This window comes from Plectropomus leopardus, chromosome 7, assembly GCF_026936395.1.
Source record: "Plectropomus leopardus strain MGB_pleo_1.0 chromosome 7, ASM2693639v1, whole genome shotgun sequence".
In the NCBI taxonomy this organism is placed as follows: Eukaryota; Metazoa; Chordata; class Actinopteri; order Perciformes; family Serranidae; genus Plectropomus; species Plectropomus leopardus.
Window position 1 is genome coordinate 14,457,175 of NC_142182.1, and position 21,558 is coordinate 14,478,732.

General features: G+C 42.5%; 1 protein-coding gene across 5 annotated transcripts in view; it reads left to right on the forward strand.

The window, feature by feature from the left end:
• Positions 1 to 21,558, forward strand: part of brsk2a (BR serine/threonine kinase 2a) — a 197,560-nt gene that overhangs the window by 173,819 nt on the left and 2,183 nt on the right. For 3 of the 5 annotated variants that reach the window (XM_088079995.1, XM_088079996.1, XM_088079997.1), the window contains exons 12-19: positions 1,769 to 1,919; positions 2,155 to 2,220; positions 10,042 to 10,102; positions 11,486 to 12,248; positions 12,342 to 12,390; positions 13,888 to 14,011; positions 15,155 to 15,335; positions 16,758 to 16,847. In XM_088079995.1, coding sequence (XP_087936121.1) covers positions 1,769 to 1,919; positions 2,155 to 2,220; positions 10,042 to 10,102; positions 11,486 to 12,248; positions 12,342 to 12,390; positions 13,888 to 14,011; positions 15,155 to 15,335; positions 16,758 to 16,847 — 1,485 coding nt within the window. The remainder of the gene's footprint in view (positions 1 to 1,768; positions 1,920 to 2,154; positions 2,221 to 10,041; positions 10,103 to 11,485; positions 12,249 to 12,341; positions 12,391 to 13,887; positions 14,012 to 15,154; positions 15,336 to 16,757; positions 16,848 to 21,558) is intronic. The other 2 variants (XM_042496405.2, XM_088079998.1) reach the window with 2 other exon arrangements.

Sequence of the window (21,558 nt, forward strand, 5' to 3'; positions counted from 1 at the left end):
GGCCACTTGCAATATTGTCCAAAAATCCCCTGTGACCCAAAAAGCATTTTTTTTTCCCCAATGCCATAATTGCAAGAGATGTCTGTAAAACTGTTGGCAGGACACCTCTTATTGCAAAGGTCAGTTATGACTCTTTCTTTTATGAATTTGTGATCCACGGAGGGTTTATATTCGTCAAACTTTCCTGGAGTGGTGAAAAATGAGTGTAGCGCCTGGTCGCTTCTCTGGACTGTCGCTACAGGGCAGGGCAGTAATGACTGTAGCCAAGTATAGAGGCATATCTACCATAAAAAAATTATCAATGAAAGCTTTTTAACCAATATCTTCACAACCAGACATATCTCATCACTAATATGATCCAAAATTAGTGGGATGCATATTGAGAAGTAAACCTCTGAGCTCAAAACTATTTTGACATTTGCATCAGGCGAGCAACTCCATTGGAGTGAATAGGCGCCATCTTCGCGTCAGGTATCTATATAGTATTATATATCTATGGCTAGCTTTCACTGTACCCTAGAAGACATGGGAAAGCTTCAGTTAATTGATAAGTGGCTATTTAATCAAGATTTTGTGGTACAGCTGAAACAGATGCAAGGGTATGCATGGTGCATTTTATGGAAAAAAAAAAAAAAATCAAACTTGGCACAATTGGAACCGGGTCAATGGGTAGAAGAACAAGATCGCCATCAAAACTTGCAAACATACGACAGGTATTTTTGTTCTACCTTTGTCCATACCACAAGATGAAAAATTCAAATTTTATGTTATAGTAAATATTTTGGCAAAATCTTCCCTCACCCAAACCCTAATGTTTGTTCTTTTTTTTCCAAATTTGGTTATTGTAAACTTAATTTAAAATTCAATTCAAAGTGACATTAAAAAGTCTTAAATCTAACTTGTCTTAAGTTTTAAGAACCCTGAAATATTTAAAAAACAACTAAAGAAAATAGCATGGCAGGAAAAATGAACATAAATCCCAGATTGTCACACCGCGTGTCTGAACAATACCACTACGTGACTGGTGTCTTAAACTTTGAATGGCTTTTTAGCTAGTCATCGAATAGAGAGCCATGTACACAGACAAACAAGCCAGTTTAGACAAAAATAAGCACTTCAAGAAGGTAACCTGTGAATGCTCCTAATGTCTGGACCATTCTGCAGTGTTTTCCTCCTTCAGAAGAAATTGGCTCAGCTCCAGTAGCGGTGGATTGGCGCTCCAGTAGAAAAAAACCCAAAAACATTCTGTTTATTGAATATAGCGAAGCCTCTCAATGGAATATAGTAGCAGAAATAGAGAGAGTCAATAGGCCAAGTTTGAAAAACTGTCAGCTGTGACTGCTTTGGTCCAGATATTAACTCATCAAAAAAAGGCATTCTTCCATTTGTGCAGCACAGATTTCCACCCACAGAAATCTGAGCAGAAACAGAGATGCTCTGCTTAGACTTCTGCCAGGATTATTTTCTGACAACAAGCGCTCTGCAATAGGAGTGTTTGAAAATGTATGTGCGCTGTGAGATACCGACATTTTGATGAATAGCGTCCCTCTTCTGTGAATGTGATACAGTCAATACAGTTGCCATTAGTTCAAGGTCTGGGAGGAAACCATTACTTATTCACTATTAGTTAAAATGGCAATGTGATCAGAGCTAAACATCACTTACACACATATGCAAGCAATGCACAAAACTGCTCAGTGTGTAGAAATACATGCATTAACTTGCAGAGATGTCAGGTTTTGATCATGAATCGATCCGTTTTGCACAGATCCCCCAAGGAAGCGGGTGGACTCTCCAATGTTGAACCGTCACGGCAAGAGGAGACCGGAGAGGAAGTCCATGGAGGTCCTCAGTGTCACAGACGGAGGTTCACCTGTACCGGCACGGAGGGCTATCGACATGACACAGCATGGACAGAGGTACGCATGGAGGTGAAGGGAAAAAGCTGAAAAATCTATACTTTTTTCAAATGAACAAAATAGAGACAGGCATAGCTCTGTGTGTGTTTCTTTGTGTGTGTGGAGGAATCTCACAGCCCAGCGGTGTCTGAGCAGGTCTGACAGCGAGTCTGGCCCTGGTGTCAGCAGGCTAGATTGTGGACAAACATAAACAGAGACTGACGCTCTGCTCGCTTTGTCTCCTGTCTCACTGTAGTAAATCAGTGTACAGTAAAAGCTTGGATATTCCTGACGCCAGTACAAAATGCAGCAAAGAAGAAAGGTATTCACTTGCCACTCACCCTTCATACTTCCACCTCCTCTCGCTGTGTGTCTCACCCCGTATGCAAGGAGACGTTCCAAGGCAGGAGAAAGATGCAGCGGTGCTTTCTGTTGAAGGGACGTTTTAAATGTGGATGACATGTGCAGCATGTGGCAACGTCACAAGTCTATTTTAAAGGAATAGTTCGGATATTTAAAGTACTCATCCATACAAAGTATTTTACCAACAGAAGATGTCAATCGGCATGCTGCCAGTTTGAAGAAGCAGGCAAGAGTCAGACACAGAGGCAAAGTAATGTACTGCTGTTTACTGGGGTCAGCAGCAAAATGTATTTTATCCACCTACAAAAAAAACATCAGTTTAAGTGTGTGCTATGTTGAGAGTACTTTCACTGCTTTACCTTTCTGTCAGACAGCCCATTCCGATGAGAAAGCAACTAACAGCTTCAGTTCCCCATCTATGCCCTCATCAAAGCCACCAGACTCCATTGACAAAAACAGTAATTTTTGCTCGCTGAACACAGGAGCTCCTGGTCTAGCGCTGCTAGGATCAGTTAGTTATTTTGTGTTATTCTGTGACTTTGGTGCATCTGAGCTAACTCTGTTAAATGCCAAAGTCACACAATAGCGATGGCAAATTACTGTTTTTTCAAATGAAGTCTAGTTTTGGAGAGAGCGATATAATGCCTGCATTTTCCCCTTGGAAAATGCTGTCTGATAGCAAGGTAAAGTAGTGAATATATTCTAAAAATAGTGTACATTTGAACTGAGTTTTTTTTTGTTTGTTTTTTTTAGGTTGCTAAAATACATTTTGCTGCTGACCCGTCCAGCAGGAGATTGCATAGCTTCAATGTCGGGCTCCAGCCTGCTTTTTTCAAAATGGGGGCATGCTGAGTGACATCAACTGTATTTAATACACTGACTATGGACAAGCACCCCATATAGCCACACTTCAAACAATCTGAACTATCCCTTAAATTAGCTGTAAACCCTCTGAAAAATGAAAGAGGGTCCAACAGAGTCAACAGTTTGTGGCTGGCAGTTCCTAAAGTTTGACTTAACTCTCTTAATGAACTAAATGTTCAAACGGAGGAAGACTTCACATTTGCAATTCAGAGCCTTAATATCTACAACCCCCCTCTTCCTGTGTTAGCTCAATTATCTCCTCCTTTTATAATCTGAATGCATTGATAATCAGTTCTTCCATACTGTGTCCCACTTTCTCCGCATGCAGAACATTTCTCCATTTCTCTTTTTTAGAAATGTTCAAGTCGAGCCAGAACCACACCCCCACAAGGCACAGCGGACTGATTTAAAATCTATCTCCCTCATCTTATTTCAACAACCAATATATCATCACACGACACATTTCTGCTCAGAGGCGGTGACATTTGTGACAGCGGAGAAGATTGAATCTGAGGGGGTGATAACCTGATCTGCCTAATGATAGGCAGATTGGCAGGGTGCTGGGAAAAAGCTTTTCCGAGGTATGGGGCGTAAATGCAGAGGCAGCGAGTGCATATATTATATAGATAAAAAAATATAAAGTCATAAAGTTGAATATTCATCCAAATGCCAGATGCATTAATAACTCCCCGCTGTAGTGCTTTGCCAACAACAAAATATCAAGAATTTATTTCCTGCTTCATTTCACCAGGGGAAGCCACTTCAGAAGTTTTAAATCCACTTCAAGAGCTCCCACCTCTGAACGCCTCTGCTTAATTCTTCCTGTCCTCTGGTGCCTCTGAATTTCACTTCAACATTCATCCTTCTTGTGTTTCCGCGCCTCTACTCCGCTCCTTCATCCCTTCAGGCGATCTGAGTCTTATCTCTTCTTTATTTAAAGGTTGCATGGGTTTAGAAGCTGCCTTCTTCTGCCCTTCCCTCTGACTCATCTGTATCAGTCAAGGCTGGAATCTGAAAATAGGCTGGTTTCCAATGACTTTATTGAGCATTAATAAAACTCTGCTAAAGAGTATCAGCATAGGTTCATAGATCATACGCAACTGAATGGTGTACATCATAAAGGGCGCTGAGATTAGTGTTTTGAACCTTTATTTTAGACAAGACCTTTAGGTATAAATCCTTTTAAGAAGTCCACAGACTGCAGCATCTGAAATGTGTCTGGATGCTACATATATCAGCAGGCGAAGTCATTAAAAAAAAAGCTCCGCTGCATCTTTTCATCCGTGCTACTTTAAATCAGTGTTTGTTCTTACCCCTCTACCCAAATCTCTTTTAGGAGCGCCTCCCTACTCTTTCATATCTTTCTCTCTACTGTGGTCCCTTGTGTGCGGCTGACCTTCAGTCCCAAACGCCCCCCCTCTGTTTGTATGGAATTGCTATGCTAATGTGGAAGTGCTGCTAGTTTTTCTCTGTCTGGCTTACTATCAGCTGTGGTGGGTTGGAGGCGGGGGGAGTCCTACACCACAGCCCCTCCGCCTTCAAATCAAATCTCTCTTTTGCTTTACATCTCTTCCCCCCACCCAACGCAATATATGGCTCTCCAGCCAAACAGTGGGGGGAAAAAGATGTTGGTAACAAAGTCTCTGTGAGTCTGGATTTTGTTGTGTCTTTTGAAAAAACTTTTCTGCCTTTTATCACGTCCTTGTGTGTGCTTTGTTTGATCGTGCGCGTGCGTGTGTGTGTTTATAGACAATGGCGTTGTGGAAGCACATATGTAGCAGAATAACGTCCAAAGATTTGACTGACTTCCTCTGAACCTAACCTTATCTTTCCCCGACAGCAAACTTTTGTCGACAGCACAGAAGATTCGTAGAACTTCAGATCAGAGGGTGTCAGAGAGAGGACTGACTTTGAAACATGTGTTTTGACAGGATACATTTCCACCAGCGTAAATGATGGAGGAGAGGGGGAAACGTTTTTTATCTGAAATTACACAACGAAAATGCCTGAAATGCCTCAATCCCTCATTTTGCCTCACATATCATGCAGGCAGTAACAATCCGATCAACTGGCCAGGCTGCATTTTCATTCATGTGATTGATGATTTGACTGCTTCTGTGAAGCACAATGGAATAGATTTGGGATAAATGCTGCAGTGGCCACGTTACAGAGGGACACACATGGAGATATTCTCACGTGAATGACCATTTCATTCTTTATATACCCAGAAGTCTCTTAAAAAGACATTTAAAAGCCAAACTCAAAGCACAAGAAATCCCTCTGATTTAATTTTAAATCTTAACAACATGCGAGGAGAAATGAAGGGAGGTTAATGATATGTAAATGAAATATGGAAAAGTGCTGCAGTGTGAAGAAGAGAATATCAATTGATTTTTTTTTTCTTTACAGATCTGCTCTAGTTGCTTCATGCAGTTTGAATGTGTTGGGTTAGCCAGCACAGTCTTAATAAGTCAGGCTCTCATGCTAATTATTGACTCTAATTTATTTAAGAGGCTAAAACGAGCACAAATAAAGCACCTTTAACACTGATCTCTACATCAAGAACTGCAGGGGTCTTACTACATTAAGAGATTTGAGGAGCTGAGCTGTGAATATTAATGCGCTGAGTCCTCAGGGAGTTGTCAGGGCTCAGGAAAAGGAAATGGATTTAAGCAGTATGTTGATTTATATGAATATCTACTCGGTATGGAAGAACTCCATTGGCAGGACAAAGTCAATATAAAGGAGGGAGAAAGAGAGAAATGGAAGTTTCTCCACTGCAGCAGAGCAGTGCCGTTGTTTTTTGGCTTTAGCAGTGTTATTTGTTCGCAGTTTGACTCCTGGCACCATCCATTTCATTTTGCTTTACTTTCGTTTTATTTCAGTCCATGCCCTCATCCCAGAACCTCTTGTACTTTTTCCATCCCCAACAGCCCAGCATTAGACCCCCGTGGGTGCTTTGGATGGGTCTGTGACACAGCTTGTGGTCGCACACTGAGGACATGGACCCAGCTCCAAAATAGGCTTGTGTGAAATGTTATCTTGAGGACTATTGGATAATGGAAAGATAAAAGTTGGTGCCCATGCACATACACAGGACACATACTCCATTGCACATGCATCTATGGACGCAAGTGCATTCACACTTAAGGGCTACTTCACCCAAATTGATAACAAAAAAATAATTTAAAGAAGTTATAAAAACACATTTTCTGATTTACCTCCAGTGGTGTCTGGTCATTCAGATAGTTTTATGTGTCAAGGTGAGAGATCCCTTTATGGGATTCAGCAATTGGAATTTTGTTTACAGTGCTCACCAGTTGCCCTGAAAAAGTATTAAAATATTGTACTCAAGTAAAAAGTTATATACTACAGTGTTGGAATACTGTATTACAAGTTAAAGTCCTGCATTTAAAATTTTGCAGTTCATTAAAAGTGTACTAACTGTAGCTGTCAAATAAAATTAGTTGAGTAAGAAGTGCAATATTTCCCCCTGGATTGTAGTAAAGTAGCAGTAGAAAGTAACAAACACTGGAAATATTAGAGAGTATACTTCAGAACTGCATAGTGTGTTGGATTTAGGGGCATCAAGTAGTAGAGGTGGTATGTAACAGTGGTTCCCAACTGGTGGGTCATGATCCCACAGTGGGTCACGGGTCAATTCAAAATGGACTGCAAGTGACTTTTGAACAGGTTCGTAAAAAAACGACTTTATTTTAAAGTACTATGAATTTCTGCCACAGAAAATTTGTTTCTTTTTGTAGAGTGAGAGGCTAATGGACAGCTACTTGACAGAGACATCAAACTAGGTCGACGACATGGCCAAATGCAAGTATGATGCTGAACATATAAAACTTTCTTTTGCTTATATTGAAGATAGACGAGCACAAAAACCTCAGTGTGTTGTACACAGTGACGTTTAAGCTTTAATGAAGCCATCAAAGCTTAAAGGTCATTCATTAATTTTAAGTCACTGCTCTTGAAGAAATAATATGCACGTATTTGATTTGAGTGTTATTTATTTACTAAATTTTAAGTAATTACACTTTTTTTCAATTTTTTCAACATGTTTTACTCCATTGTGTCCCGAACCTACATGTTGCTTACATTTTGTGTAATAATATTGAATATATTAATATTTTATCTTTTTTGTGGACCTTGAACTAATGACTAAGAAGAAATCTTGACCCCATGGTGGGACCAGTAGGGAACCACTGGTATCTAATACCCATAGCCATGTTTTAATTTGTTTATAATCACCTGAAACTAAGAACCATGTTTTTGCTACCTTAAAATGAGCCATTTATAGTCTTCTTATTTGGAGTCCACCAGGATATTTCTACAGAAGTCCAAAATGGACAAACCAAGCACTGGCTCTAGATGGGACCAATTGTGTTTTCGTATTTTCACGTCACTGTACTTCTCCAACACTCTTGGCACACGGGAGAAGTTTTAGTTCCAAAACATTACTGCTAAATGCCACTAAATCATACTCACTGAACTTTTAATCAAATTCAGTAAATTATTCAATTGAATTAATTAAATCCACTTAGATTCCACCACTGAGGCTCATGGTATTGAAAAATGTAACAGCAGTGTCTCTTTTCAAAGACTACATTGTTAAAACTTACCTTCTAATGACAAAATAGCCCCTATTACAAGTAACTATTAACTATTTAACTATTCTGTTAAAGTATTTATTTAGTTGTTCTCGCTTCTTGTTTTTATTGTCTTTTAAATGCAATTTAAATGTTTTCTTAATTTCTTACTTTGTATTAATGATGATGCCCCTGCAAAGCCCTTTAAATTGCCTTTTGTCTGAATGATGTTATTTAAATACACTTGCCTTACCTTACTGTCAACAGTGTGTTCTGTGGATTATCAAGAGTAACTAGGATATCATTTCTAACAGAGCAGTTATTTTGTTTTAAGTGCACTTTTAAAATATTGTGAACACCATAAATATAATTCCCTTTATCTCAACTGTTTTTGCGGGTGGATGCAGAAGTTTTGTAAATAGGGTGAACTGATCCTTTAAAGCAGGCACCCACCGAAACACAGAGGGCTTATCCTGCTTCAGCATCTTGTCTGCTGCTGATTTAATAACATGGCCTCTTTGTTTCTGCATGAGAGATGATAAATGATTGCTTAAGTTGTGTTTGTTGCTCACTATAAATAACATAACTCGTCGACAATAATTCATCGTCTTTCCGAAGCAAGGTTGAGCGTCTGACAGCCCATTACTGTACAGCATAACCATCTGTAACATTAGCTTTATAGACCTGCTGGTCCAACACTAACAGATGCAGAGTGCCTCTAACAATATGCTCGTAATGGCCCGAGGACGCTGTGTTTTGGCCATGTTTAGATGAAGTGCGGTTGGCTGTTTGTACCCAGGCGCTGGAGTGAGCAACTGTGGGCATGTCTCAACGGACCGTAGGACTTAAATGTAAATGATAGCAACTGTCTGGTCAGCTGCTCTCTGAAACAAGAAATCCTGGCCAACGTGGTCTCAACATCGCCTACTCATGAGTGCATGTGCAATAAATACACTCACAGAAAGGGCAGTGAGAGAATTATAAAAATAGTATGAGAGTGGGTGTTTCTATATTTCCCTGCCTCTCATTGTAGCTGTTGCTTCTGTTCTGTTTGTGTCTGAGCCTCTCAGGAGAAATGTTCCTACTCTAGTATCAGTTCTTTCTTTAGGTGGTTGTAAATTAAATGCTCTAGGGAGGAGGGTCGCTGAACCCAAATAAGTGCTTCCGCCTTTTCAAAGATTGATACATATAGATCTTAATCTTGGCTTGTTGTTATGACAGTGCCAGCATTTTTATGGCTACTAGCTGTAACTGTACACAGTTTTGTGTCCATGTATGGATGCCTCTGTGGTCCTGTGGGACTGCCCCAGCATCAGGAATGAACATCAGTCTCCATTACTCCATCTCCCTCCCTTCCATTCTTCATTCTTCTATCCTCCCTCATTCCTCCATCACTGCTAAATTCCTTCTTCCTCATATTTGCCCGTGAGGTCTTCCTATATGACAGAGCAAGTTGAAAAAAGCTCTAGATGTTTATGTTTTTGAAGAGAGACAAAAGATCTGTAGGCTTGGTCACATGTTTGCAAATGCATTAATGCTGGAATGGAGGGAGAAAGGGAGGAAGAGACGGAGGGGGGTATTGTTAGATTGAATGACAAAAAAGGAACAGTGTTGTGACAGTGAGCAGCTGGTGTTTCCGAGTGTTGACAGGCCCTGTTTTTGTGTGTTTGTGTGTGCCTATATGTGTGCGCGTGTGCCTGATGGAGACAGATTGTCCTGTGATTGTTCATTTCTGAGCAGGGCTCTGCTCATAGGGGTTATTGACGGCATCTGCGGGGGGAAAAGAAAAACATGATAAATGGCACTCAACCAAATGTCCCACTCCATTTCCCCCCTCGAGATATTTTTGACTGATCCAGCACTAAGGCCTTAAAGTCAACTCGTTTGGTTTATTAGCACACTATAGATGGGGCGAGAAGCTCATTTGAATGCTAATCTGTGCAAAGCATGCCTATAGATTTTGCAGTAGAAGCTGCAAAATCGACATATCTGAATCTGAAGTTTGAGCTTAATTGGTTTGAGAGTAATTTCTGCAAGTAAATGCTCGTAACGTCTGTTGTCAAGTCAGTGCTGTTATCTTGCTGTTGCGCTTTCACCCACTTTGTGTAAGTGTTGTGCTTGCAAAGGGCTTGATAGCAACTACTGTGCTTAGTATGTAGTGGCGGTGACATATGCCGTGGTGCTTTCTAACTGTGTGCAACATTTAACCTTCAAGCTCTCACCTCCACCTGTGTTTACTGAAACATGTAACAAGTACACATGTTGATCCCACCAATTACCTCTGCTCCTGTGTGTGTTCTTGCATATTTGTGCCACAGGTCGCGGTCTATTAGTGGAGCCTCCTCTGGCCTCTCTACAAGCCCCCTCAGCAGCCCACGGGTAAGTCGCAACACTGCAAACACACACATGCAACATACATGTGTTGACTCAGTCCTAGTTATCTAGTTGTTTAGAGATATCGACCATCCAACTACAGCTGATCCCATCTTACTGCTGCTTGTGTCTGCTGAGAAAATAAAGACAGTCACTACAGCTTCATAGGCGCGGCCTCTGACCTTTACCGATGCACAGCAAACTCATCATGAAAGCAATGTTGCTGTATCTCTCTGCACATGCAATATTGTTCTACTGCTCCATTTTATTAAAAGTCAGAGTTATAGTAAGGTTTAATCCACAGTTCAGATCTACCTTTGAGGAAGCTGGGATCCATTTTGATAAGCTCTTCTTATCCGGTGTTTGTTCTGACTTTACACAAACCTCACCATGTCTATATAGTTGGATCTTTTCATTAACTCAAAGCAAAATATACCTATGAACCTCCAAGGGGGGGATGTGGCAGCACAGCAAACTTCCTCTCCCCCTCAAAGCTTTTTCTCTCTCTATCCTTTCTGCGTATTATCCTTCTCTCTGTTTTCTGCGGCCTGAGCTCTGTAGAAATCCAGCTCCGGGAATGCTTCAGAAAATCCCATTTTTCTTGCTCGGAGCTGGGGAGCTTGTGGTAAACTTTTCCAGCTGACTAACCTGAGAGGGCTCGAGATTAGCCAGGATCCTAAGACGGAGCTCCTTGTGCCACACAGGTTCTTTCAGACTGATCTGAAAGGGAAATTGATTTCTCAGACCTACCCAAAGCCCGGATTGTGCTCTCAGCGAGAGGCTCCGTGTGGGGTTATTTTCTCAGATTTGTGTCTGGAAAAAAAGGGGGAGGCATCTAAAGGTTATCAGTGCACCATTGTGGCTGCAATTCTATCATGTACAAATGTAACAGATCTATAAAACTGTCTGGAAACTGGGAATTTTAATAGCAGAGTTATTATAATGGTGTTCCTCCCGCTATTGAGACAGCCCAAATTGTCCTCACAGCTGGCCTTATGTCTCTCACTCGTGCCCATGTCTGCTTGCTTTTCTCTGCCAACAGAGCTCTGCATGTTTTATTCAAGTGTAGTCCATCTTTTTATGTTTTGTTTGGCCTTTTAAATGTGTGCATTACTTGCTGTTTTTTTTATTTTTCCATTTCACTTTTGTTTTCTTTTGACATGAGTCACTGAGTGGTCTAACTGCATGTATCTTTTCTTTTCTGTCTTCCCTTTTTTGCAATGCCTCCACCTCCCCCGTGTATGCACACATTTTGCCTTTATGTTCTTTGGGCGCCTCTTCTGTTTCTTCTTCCTTGTATCTATGTGCTTGTGTGTGTGTGCCTGTGTGTATTTCCTTTCCTTCTCCAATTGCTCTGGCTGTGGCGTGCTGCGTGTTCTCAAACTTCAGCCTGTTAGAAAGTTTTGTGTGCCCCCTCAGTCCCCAGACTTGCCGCAGTCCCCTAACACAAGTCCTTGCCCATCTCCTGAGCCCACCCCCAATCGTGCAGGCCAACGTATCTCCACCCCCAACTCACTCGCTCCAAACAGCGAGCCCCTACCGTCATCACTAAACAAGACACAGACGCTCCCCGCCAAGCCCAAAGTCATCCCCAAGCCCCTCCAAGCCACACGGTCCAACCCACTCCCCGAAACCTCCCCAGATCCAGCATCAGCCAAATCAGAGCCCTCCACTCCCTGCCAGCCCCCATCGCAGCCACCCTCTGCCTCTGTGCCCCCCACCCCTACTTCTCCGTCGTCCCCCTCCCCGTCCCCAATCTCTAGTGCTCCCATTCTAAACAGCCCCCAGGTACGGCGCTCCCATTTCGCTGCCAACCCCCAGCTCTCTGTGCCCTTCAGCCCAGTGGTGCCCCTGTCGCCCATCCGGCTGCACCACTTTCACCCTGTGGCACCGACGCCTTCTTCATTCACTGACCACCCGCCCAAATCTATCCCCCTCATACAGGTTACCCCTCACCCCTCCCCTCGAGGCAGCCCCCTCCCCACCCCAAAGGGCACCCCGGTTCACACTCCTAAGGACAGCCCAGCCGGGACCCCTACCCCAACGCCACCCCCCAGCCCTTCCATCGGAGGCATGCCTTGGAGGACGCGCCTCAACTCCATCAAAAACAGCTTCCTTGGCTCTCCACGCTTCCACCGCAGGAAACTCCAAGGTACTCACATCACAGCAGGGGTATTATCTTGTGTTAATTTCATCCCTCCCAAAATTTTACTGTATCCACTGACCTTTGTCCCTGCTCCCACAGTTCCCACACAAGAGGAGATGTCCAGCCTCACACCAGAGTCTTCCCCAGAGTGAGTAGACGCTGTACTTTTTGAAGCTGCTACCATAACTATCATAACTATGCATAACTTGTCAGCCCCTCAGTCATCGACTCAAACAGGCTTGCTCTTGATAGCATGAGCTTTTTCGGAAGTATTACACCCGTGAATGTTTGATTTGCTCCTGCTGAGTTTCCTGTAATGACCTAAGGTCTGGTCTGGGTTGGAGAAGCAGCAACCATAGCAGGAGGTATTGGGTCGGTTATGAGGGAGGAGAGGGAGCCTGTGTGATGTTGCTGAGCTTCCCAGGGGCCTTATAACTCAAGGTTGGCCTAGATATGCCTGTTTGGTTCGCTGGCATTCTAGCTTGGCCATTTCCACCTGGCTGGGAAGAACATCCTGACTGGAAGGCGTTGGAGAGTTGTCTGGAAAAGACCTTCTTTTAGCTGAGTTAGGCTTGATTACAATAATACACAGTCACACACCAGCTTCAGTGTGCCCCTTAATGTCGCTCCAGACGTTATGTAAGTATTTATTTATTTATTGAGGAGTGTTTCTCTTTGTGCCGAAGTTTGAGCCCTGCAAATCCATCAACATTTTTTAAGAATCTCATGAAATATTAATATGTGAGAAAACAGGAGTCCATATGGCTTATTAGTGGTTGCAGGTACACCTGGGCTGAGGCCAGTAGTGAATTAATCTACCTCTACCCCTTCTGGGCCCACAGTTCTGTTCACACATACACACATACACACATACAAACATACACATACATGCATTTACACATACCTGTTTGCACAGAAGGTAAAATGTCAGAAAATGTTTCTCCCCTGCACAGTTTTAGCTCATTTCCCTCAGGGTAGCCTCCGTTTGCTTCTTTCCATTTCCCCACAACTGCAGAGAGATGGAGAGAAAGAATTCATCACCAGCTCTCGGTTTTTCTGGATGGATAGATAGATGGATGGATGAGCTTTAACAAAAGGGTGGAACGAAGACAAGTGCTCTCAAGCAGAGTGGTTCCCAACTTGTGGGTTGCGGTCCAACAGTTGGTTGCGGGTCCATTCTGAATGGACTGCAAGTGACTCTTACGTGTGTCAAGTTTGTAAAAAACACTTTATTTTAAAGTACAGACCAACAGAGGGCCTACTATTTTATTGCCCTGCTCTTTGTATTATTTGGCTTATTAACATGCTGTGCCTTTGCAGTGTTTTTATGTCACTGGTTTTGAAGCAATAACAAGCTTTTATTTGGTTGCATTGCTATTCATTTATGGAGTTTTAAGTAATTGCACTTTATTCTTGCAATCTGTTTTATTTCATTGTGTAAGACCACGTGGTGTTTACATTTTGTGAAATGAAATATAATTTGTGGTAAATTATCGCATGGGTTGATGTTGAACTGAAGACTAAGGAGAAATCTGGACCCTGTGGCTAAACCAGTTGGGAACCACTGCGGTAGTAGCTATATAAAGCAGTTAACAATATAAACATACAGCTAACACTTTTCTTCTCTTCTTTCCCCCCATGACAGACTTGCCAAAAAATCCTGGTTTGGTAACTTCATCAACCTGGAAAAAGAGGAGCAGATCTTCATTGTCATCAGAGACAAGCCTCTTAGCTCCATCAAGGCAGACATTGTGCAAGCCTTTCTCTCGGTATATGCTCACAGTTACTTGCTGAATTCCTCACTGACACCCTTCTTCCGTGAAATCTGGCCACAACTTTTCTCTGTAAATCTGAATATGTGCGCATGCCAGCAGTATTACCTGTTCATCTGCTGTCTGATGCAGGACGCATCCTTCCCTAACACTGATCAGCTATGCTGTGAGGCAGGCTGTGTTTGCTAACATGCTTCTGATTTATGTAGCAATTCAGTAAACTGCTTGTGTTCAGTGCTTCTATTTTCTCTCTGACTGCAGTCTCACTTGAGGTCAATAGACAATCAACAGAGAGCATTGATCATTAGCATATATATACTTTGCCCTCAATACCATGTATTGAGCATGTGTGTGTCTATGTGTATGTATGTAGATATGTGGGGCGAGAAATTGAGAAATGATGTAGATTGTATCTGTGCGTGTGGTGCAATTTCTAAATGTGGATGTACAAGTACAGGGGCAACATCAGGGTTTCTCAGTGAACACGGCACAGTCTGTATCCACAGACGCTCAGCAGTGGCAGTTGATATTCAGTGTACATAATTGAACAAAACCTACCCTCACCCCGGTTAAATTTAACAAAGTCGAAGTAAATGCAAACTCTGCCTGTGCAGGTCAATGTCAAATCTGTTTCCCTATCCCTGAAGGCAGCTATTTTCCCCTCTGGGTTATGCTAGCTGGTATTCCAGACAGAAGATTGGCACCTGAATCAGGTGAATTATACCTCTCAGCACATTCACATTAATGGGATGTCAAACCCTCTCTAGCACTATGGCGAAACGTGAGTATTTCAGAGCTCACCTGTTCATTGGGCATACAAATTCATTTTAGGTGGGAGAGTGCAATGTTGTTGGATGACTCAAGATTACATTAGCTTAAGTCTCCCTGGCATGCATGGCTACTCCCCGAGGCATTAATCTCCTCAGAGTTTCAACTGTGGCTTGTAGTATGTGGAGGGTATTTTAATGAGGGTTTATTCACCTTGTCATTTGCGAGGTGTGGGAGAAAAATTAACATCAATGCTCCCTATGTATAATCCCATTACCTGCCTCTTTTTACTGCTTATTTTTATTCCTATCTCTGCCTCTTTGTCCGTTTTTCCATTACTCACTCACTCGTCTTTTTATTTTTTTCTCCCAGATCCCGAGCCTGAGCCACAGTGTGATCTCTCAAACCAGTTTCCGTGCAGAGTACAAGTCCACAGCCGGCCCTACAGTCTTCCAGAAGCCGGTCAAATTCCAGGTGGATATCACCTACACGGAGAGCACAGCTGCCACCAAGGAGAATGGCATCTACTCTGTCACCTTCACCCTGCTCTCAGGTCAGGATGATGACGATGTTGGCACACATCATTTTCTCACCCTATTAACCCATACATGTACACTGAGCAGGTCACCAGTCACAAGTACTTTTGATCGTCCCAAAATATTAGGCCGGACCCTACTTAAACCTGCATAGTTTCTGTCCAAGCTCAACCCGAGCACAAACCACAGCAGCACTTTTGGGCCCGAGTCTGATAAAAACACTGTACACTGTTATTTTTTAAAAATTGAACGATTTTTTTTTCAGGAATAAATCTTTAGTGGTAGCAGACATTTGGAACAAGGGGTGCTTTCATAAATAGCCAATCCAAGCAGCAGAGTGCACTCTGGTACAAAATTTGGGCCACTGTTGGAATATACTCCAAGCATCATGCTCTCGGAGTGGCAGACCATACTCTGGAGACAGGGACAGCAGACCTCCAAGCACAGTAAAAATTGATGGTTCATTAGTTTATATGGAAATAAAATGCTCTTACACTGGGAAATTATTGAGAACTCAAGAACAACTTGACTCAAGCATAGGGGAATGTTTAGAAATTATGCCTCAGGGCTAAGCCCAGCAGGTCCAGTTGAGCCCAATCAGGTTTGGAGGGAGTATTAAAATTCTAGTCACAACTGCTTTCATGTTGTGAGACAACAGACCATGGAGGAAAGTGTTACATACAGTATTATGTAACACTTGTCCTCCATCTCATCAGACTCACAGAGGTCTTGGGAGCCTGAAGCTTGCGTTGCTTTTTAAGAGTGTGGAAAGGCATCTCCAACATGTCGAGTGGGATGCTGTCACACTTCAAACTATTAAAATGAAACTATCCAGCCAACAAATAAACCAGAAGTGCTGTTTCTAAGGCTGGGTGTTTTCAAACAGACTGCCAAAAAGAATGTCTGCTTAAGGATTTTCAAAGTTTTTGCAATCCTGGATTCTTGAGAAGATTTTCCCCCTGAAACCTCCCTGAGCGTAACAAGATGAGGTCTGGCTATGCGAGATTACATACTACGCAATCGTGCGTGCATGCTTAGTCTTGCAGAAACACATGCTCTCTTTCTGGTGTTTTTTTCTGGCTCACACAAACACATACACTCAAGTGTTGGGGGGGCACATTTGAGCTGAATGGGGAGTAATAGTGGCACTTTGGAGCCTGCTGGTTCTTCCATGGCACTGAGTATATACTTATACAACAGGTAGAAAGCAGGAGCTCCAAGGAGCACTCCTCTCTGGCCTCCATTTAACATCTCAGGCTTTCTGCAGCTTCTTCAGGTTACATTTCACACCTTGAACTTGTGCATACGTGCTTCTCCCCTCATTACCTTTACTCTTTTTACTGTCTTAATTAATCCGTCTAGTTTCTACACACTCTCCTGAGCTGCTGCCTGTGTGTTGTGATGTAACAAATATTTACTGTTTGTGTGCCTGTGTTTAGGACCCAGCCGGCGCTTTAAGCGAGTAGTTGAGACGATTCAGAGCCAGTTGTTAAGCACACATGACCAGCCAGGGGTCCAACAGCTGTCTGGTGAGTAGAATCCTCTTGTTTTTGAAAAGAAAATATTTTTCAAAATCTTACCCAAAACCTCTTCACCCCCCACCCTAAACCGCCTCATACACCCATCCCACCCCCGGATGATCCACTCTCACTGCTGAAGCTAAATCCCGCCCTCCTCTTCCCCCCGTGCTTGAAATCCTCAAGCCGCTCTCCGCTTCTCGAAAAATGCCTTCCTTTGCATGCCCGCGCCTCACTGCCATGAAAAGGTGGGAGTTGCTCTCAAGCACCGACGGCAGGTCAAATGTTGTCTCATTGCTCTGGCAGTGAAGATTAGAGTAGAGGTAGGGTAAGCTGATTTGCATTCTGTTACTCCTACTTCCAAGACTGATCGCCGGAGCTTGTCACCATGGCAACACCACTGCACCTCAACGCACTCCCACAATGCACTGCAGCACACAGTGACACCACACCTGACAATCGTGCGCTCTCTCTCTCTCTCTCTCTCTCTCTCTCTTTCTCCCTCTCCCTCTCCCTTTCTCTTGCGCTCTCTCTCTCTGGGTGCTCTCACAATAGGACCCCCTCCCCCAGTGCCCCCCTTGTCCTGCAGGCTCTTCTGGCTCCATCAGAGGCACAGAGTAGATACAAAAACCTCAATCACCACCAAACCGTTCACCTGTAAACTTCGTGACATTCTTCTTCTGTCTTCTCATTAGTCAAAGGGTTAAAGCTGAGGCCCTGGACATTTATAAGTCTGTTCTCTCCCCAGTTTGGCTACATCCTATTCTCTCAACGCACAGTCTGGATAATGAAAAAAAGAGAGAAATACGGCTCCTACTCCTCCCCATCTGTTCTAAGCATGTCCTTTCTTTTTAATCACTGCTGTGTTTGTGTGCATCTCGGTCGTTATCACCTTGATAACAGCTCCACCTGCTGGTCAGATAGAGAAACAGCATCAATTACACCCTTTATCAGGAGAAGGGTTTGCTGTTTTCTCTGGATATCAGTTTCATCTCATCTGTGAATTGTTCTTTCAGTGTCTCTACGTTTGTGTCTTTATCCTTTAAAACCCATTTCCAATTCCGGGCCTGGTGTTGAATAGTCATCAGAAAAGCTTGCTGTTTACTTTGATACAATAATGGACGTTACTATGTGAGTTGTATGCTTTGCATTGTGGCTTTTGTGCAATATTTCTCTCACTGGCACTTAGAAATGAACAGCAGTCATCACAGCTGTTGTGATATTTAACAGTCTGTTATCATTGCTGTGCCTCAGTAAGTTTACCAATTACTTCTGATCTTTCTTATAGTAGAGCTAATTACCAGGCTGAGGTGTGAGAAGGGTAAAATTAGAATAAATTACGTTTGATTAGGGTTTAAACGACTGTTTTTTCAGCAGCAGTGATGACACTGAACGAGTAAAATTCAGATTAATATTTAAAAATTGTGAACCATTTGCGAGTATAGGATCTTGAGGATATTACAGAAAAGCATAAAGAGGGGCACTCCAACAGTGCAGACATCCTCCACTGAACCCAGATGCCAAATGCCCTATTGCACAATATTAATAAAGGATGCATGATTATATCGGCACATCATAGGTATCAGCTAATATTGGCTTTAAAATAAGATATCGGAATCAGCCACCATACTGATTTCTGCTGATCTTTTTTTTTTTTGACAAAGTCAACATGTAAAAATCATCACCCCTAACTTGAAGTATTTTTCAGATTTTGCACAATAAATGAACATTACCTACACAAAAAGCATTGTGTTTATGTCTCTAAGAGTATGCTTAATACGATATTAATGCCACTACTGAAGAGACAAAAAAGTATTGATGGTCATTAAAATTATGTGAGGAAAAACGTGGATATATCGGTGTCGCTTATAGGCCAAATGAGTTGTTCTACAATTCTACTATTCTACAATTTCATTTAGCAGACGCTTTTATCCAAAGCGACGTACAACACAAGCAAGAATTTAGACTTAAGGAAAAAACCCTTAGTAAGTGCAAAAAGTGCTTCAGGTGTGATTGGTCACAGGTATTGCCGTCTAGTGGCAGAAGAAGTGCCGCACAGCCCCTTTTTTTTTTTTGAAACCAAAGTAATAACCAGTAGCGATCTCAGCATCTGAGATTCAACAATCTCAGTATCACTACTTGTTGTTTGTTATATATTGGCATCTCAGATATCGTGCATACCCACTTTTAATGGAAGTGAAAAGTAGTTCATGCGTCTGACTCTGGATTCAGATCTGCTCCAAAATGTAGAATATTCTGTCTTGGCCCATGCTACACCCTCACACCAAATTTCATGAAATGAGGTCAGTAGTTTTTTCCATAATCCTACTGACAGACACCTCCTAAAACATAACCTTTTTGACAGAGGTAGTGATATACAGTATTATTCTCTTTGGTATCAGAGCTGATACATTGAGTTTTAAAAGTCAATGTCAGTTGTTTCTGAGGTCAGTCTAAATGAGAGTATCTAACTCTGTAGTGTGGATCTCGTCAGTATGTGCTGAGCAGTAATTGAAAGCACCTCCACCTCCCTCTTTTCTTTGACCTCCTAACACACTTTTGGTGCCACCTGACCACAGGGCCTTTGAAAAAAGGCCACTGGCTGTAATTAAGAATAGAAATGGCTTTGCATACCAATGTGTGTCAAACAAAAGGCTTCATCAAGTCTCGGTCATTATGTCCCTCTAATCACCATTAACAGAGGCATACCTGGGAGCCCAGCTTAGCAAGACAATGGGAAGAGTGGAACAATGAAAGGAGTGTGAAAGAACGTAGGGAGCGTACTTTACAGAGAACTACAGAGGAGGACCGTTCATTCAGAGGTCTGTTTTATCGAGCAGCAGAGATCATTAAGATTCATGAGTTTCCTGCCATTTTTTGAAAATGTGCAGATTTGGGTGGAGTGAAGTGACTAAATGTGGAAATTCTTCACACATGAGAAAGGAAAGGGAACATTAGGGGGAGAAGTTGGCCGCAACCATTTTCCAGCAGGATAATGGAGCAGGCTAAGCCAACTGTGGCACACTTGCACTTGTCTACACACACACTTGCATATTGACAAACACAACAAAAACACACTCACTTAGTTGTGATTAGTTGAAGTTTGTCCCAATCTCCAGAGTACTGCAGGCAGTCTTCACACTGGCACCATGTGCATATTGTCAGGCTGAGAAATTCCACTTTCCAACAGCCTTTTATCAAGTGCTGATACACAGACATTCTACGGTCCAGTGTGTGTGTTTTGTCGTCTGTGCAGCACCCCTGCCTGTTTTCCTTTTTTTACTGATGCTGTCACTGTTCATTTGTTGACCCACAGGACTCTATTGTGCAAATGGATCTTCTGCCAAGTATTCAGAAACAGCCCTGTTTTGTGACTGATAGTTCCCAGAGTTGTGCTGTGCATGTACCATAACAGAAAGAACATTGGCTCTTTATTTGCTCAATTTCTCATGTTTGGTGTCCCTACCACTCAAACTACCTGCCGTGGGACCATTAAGGCCCTGCAAGAGAGAGTGAGTGTGTTTAGCTGAAGATCATTTGCATGCACACTGTTGGATGCACACACAGACACACTCTCTCTGCAAGTGTGCTTAATGCAGTTAAGAAGATATAAACGTGTGTTATTTCGCATATCCACCCATTTTATCCAGCACACAACATCAAGTTAAAGGGATAGTTTTGTTTTTTTGAAGTGAGGTTGTATAGGGTTACTTATCCATAGACAGTATAATGACCACAGAAGACATCAGCGTGGCCCCAGTTTGGAGTAGCAAGCTGGAGTCCGACATAGAAGTTTAACAATTTCCTGCTGTTGTGAAGTTTGCAAAATTTTAGCCACATAAAAAAGTCCCACAAAAAAAATATTAGTGCAAGTATAGGCTATATTTTGAGTATTTTCAAAGCTTTAATTTACTGTAAAACAGTGATTTCCAGTAGGCAATTGAAGCTGTCATAGTGCTCTATTTAAAGTCAGACTCCATTGAGAAAAACTGTTCATTACCTTTGCTGAACACAGGAGCTGCCATCGACTGTATATAAAGATGGATGATACACCCCCACTTACCCCTGCTATGCTTAAGTGAGGTTAAAATATCCAAGGTAAGTGCTTGTGTGAAATTATAGGGCAGGCATGTCAAACCGGTCCACAGGGGGGCCGGTGTGGCTGCAGGTTTTGTTTCCAACCAAGTAGCAGCACACCAGACTTGACTCATTTAATCAACTGATCTCTGTCTTCAGACAGTTGATTGGTCAAACTGTGTGCTCTTGGTTGGTTGGCACAAAAACCTGCAGCCACACCGGCCCCCCTGTGGACCAGTTTGACATGCCTGTTATAGGGCATAACTTTTGGGACTTTGGTGTTTTAAGGACTAGTTCAGTGCCACCAAAGTCATTCAGTAACACAGAGTAACTAACTGATTGAACCAGCACTAGACCAGCAGCACCAGTGTTCAGCTAGTTAAAATTACAGTTTTTTCCAAAGGAATTTGGTGGCTTTGACGAGAGCATAGATAGGAAACAGAACCCCCTAACAGCTTTCCTGTTGGAACAGGCTATCTGACGGGAAGATAAAGCAGTGAATATACTCTCAACATCGCACAGGCTTAAACTGATATTGATTTTTGCAGGTGGGACTTATTTTAGGTGGCTAAAATACATTTTGTTGCTGTACCCATCCACAGCAGCACATTGCTTCTGTGTTGGTATATTGTGCTTCTCAAAACTG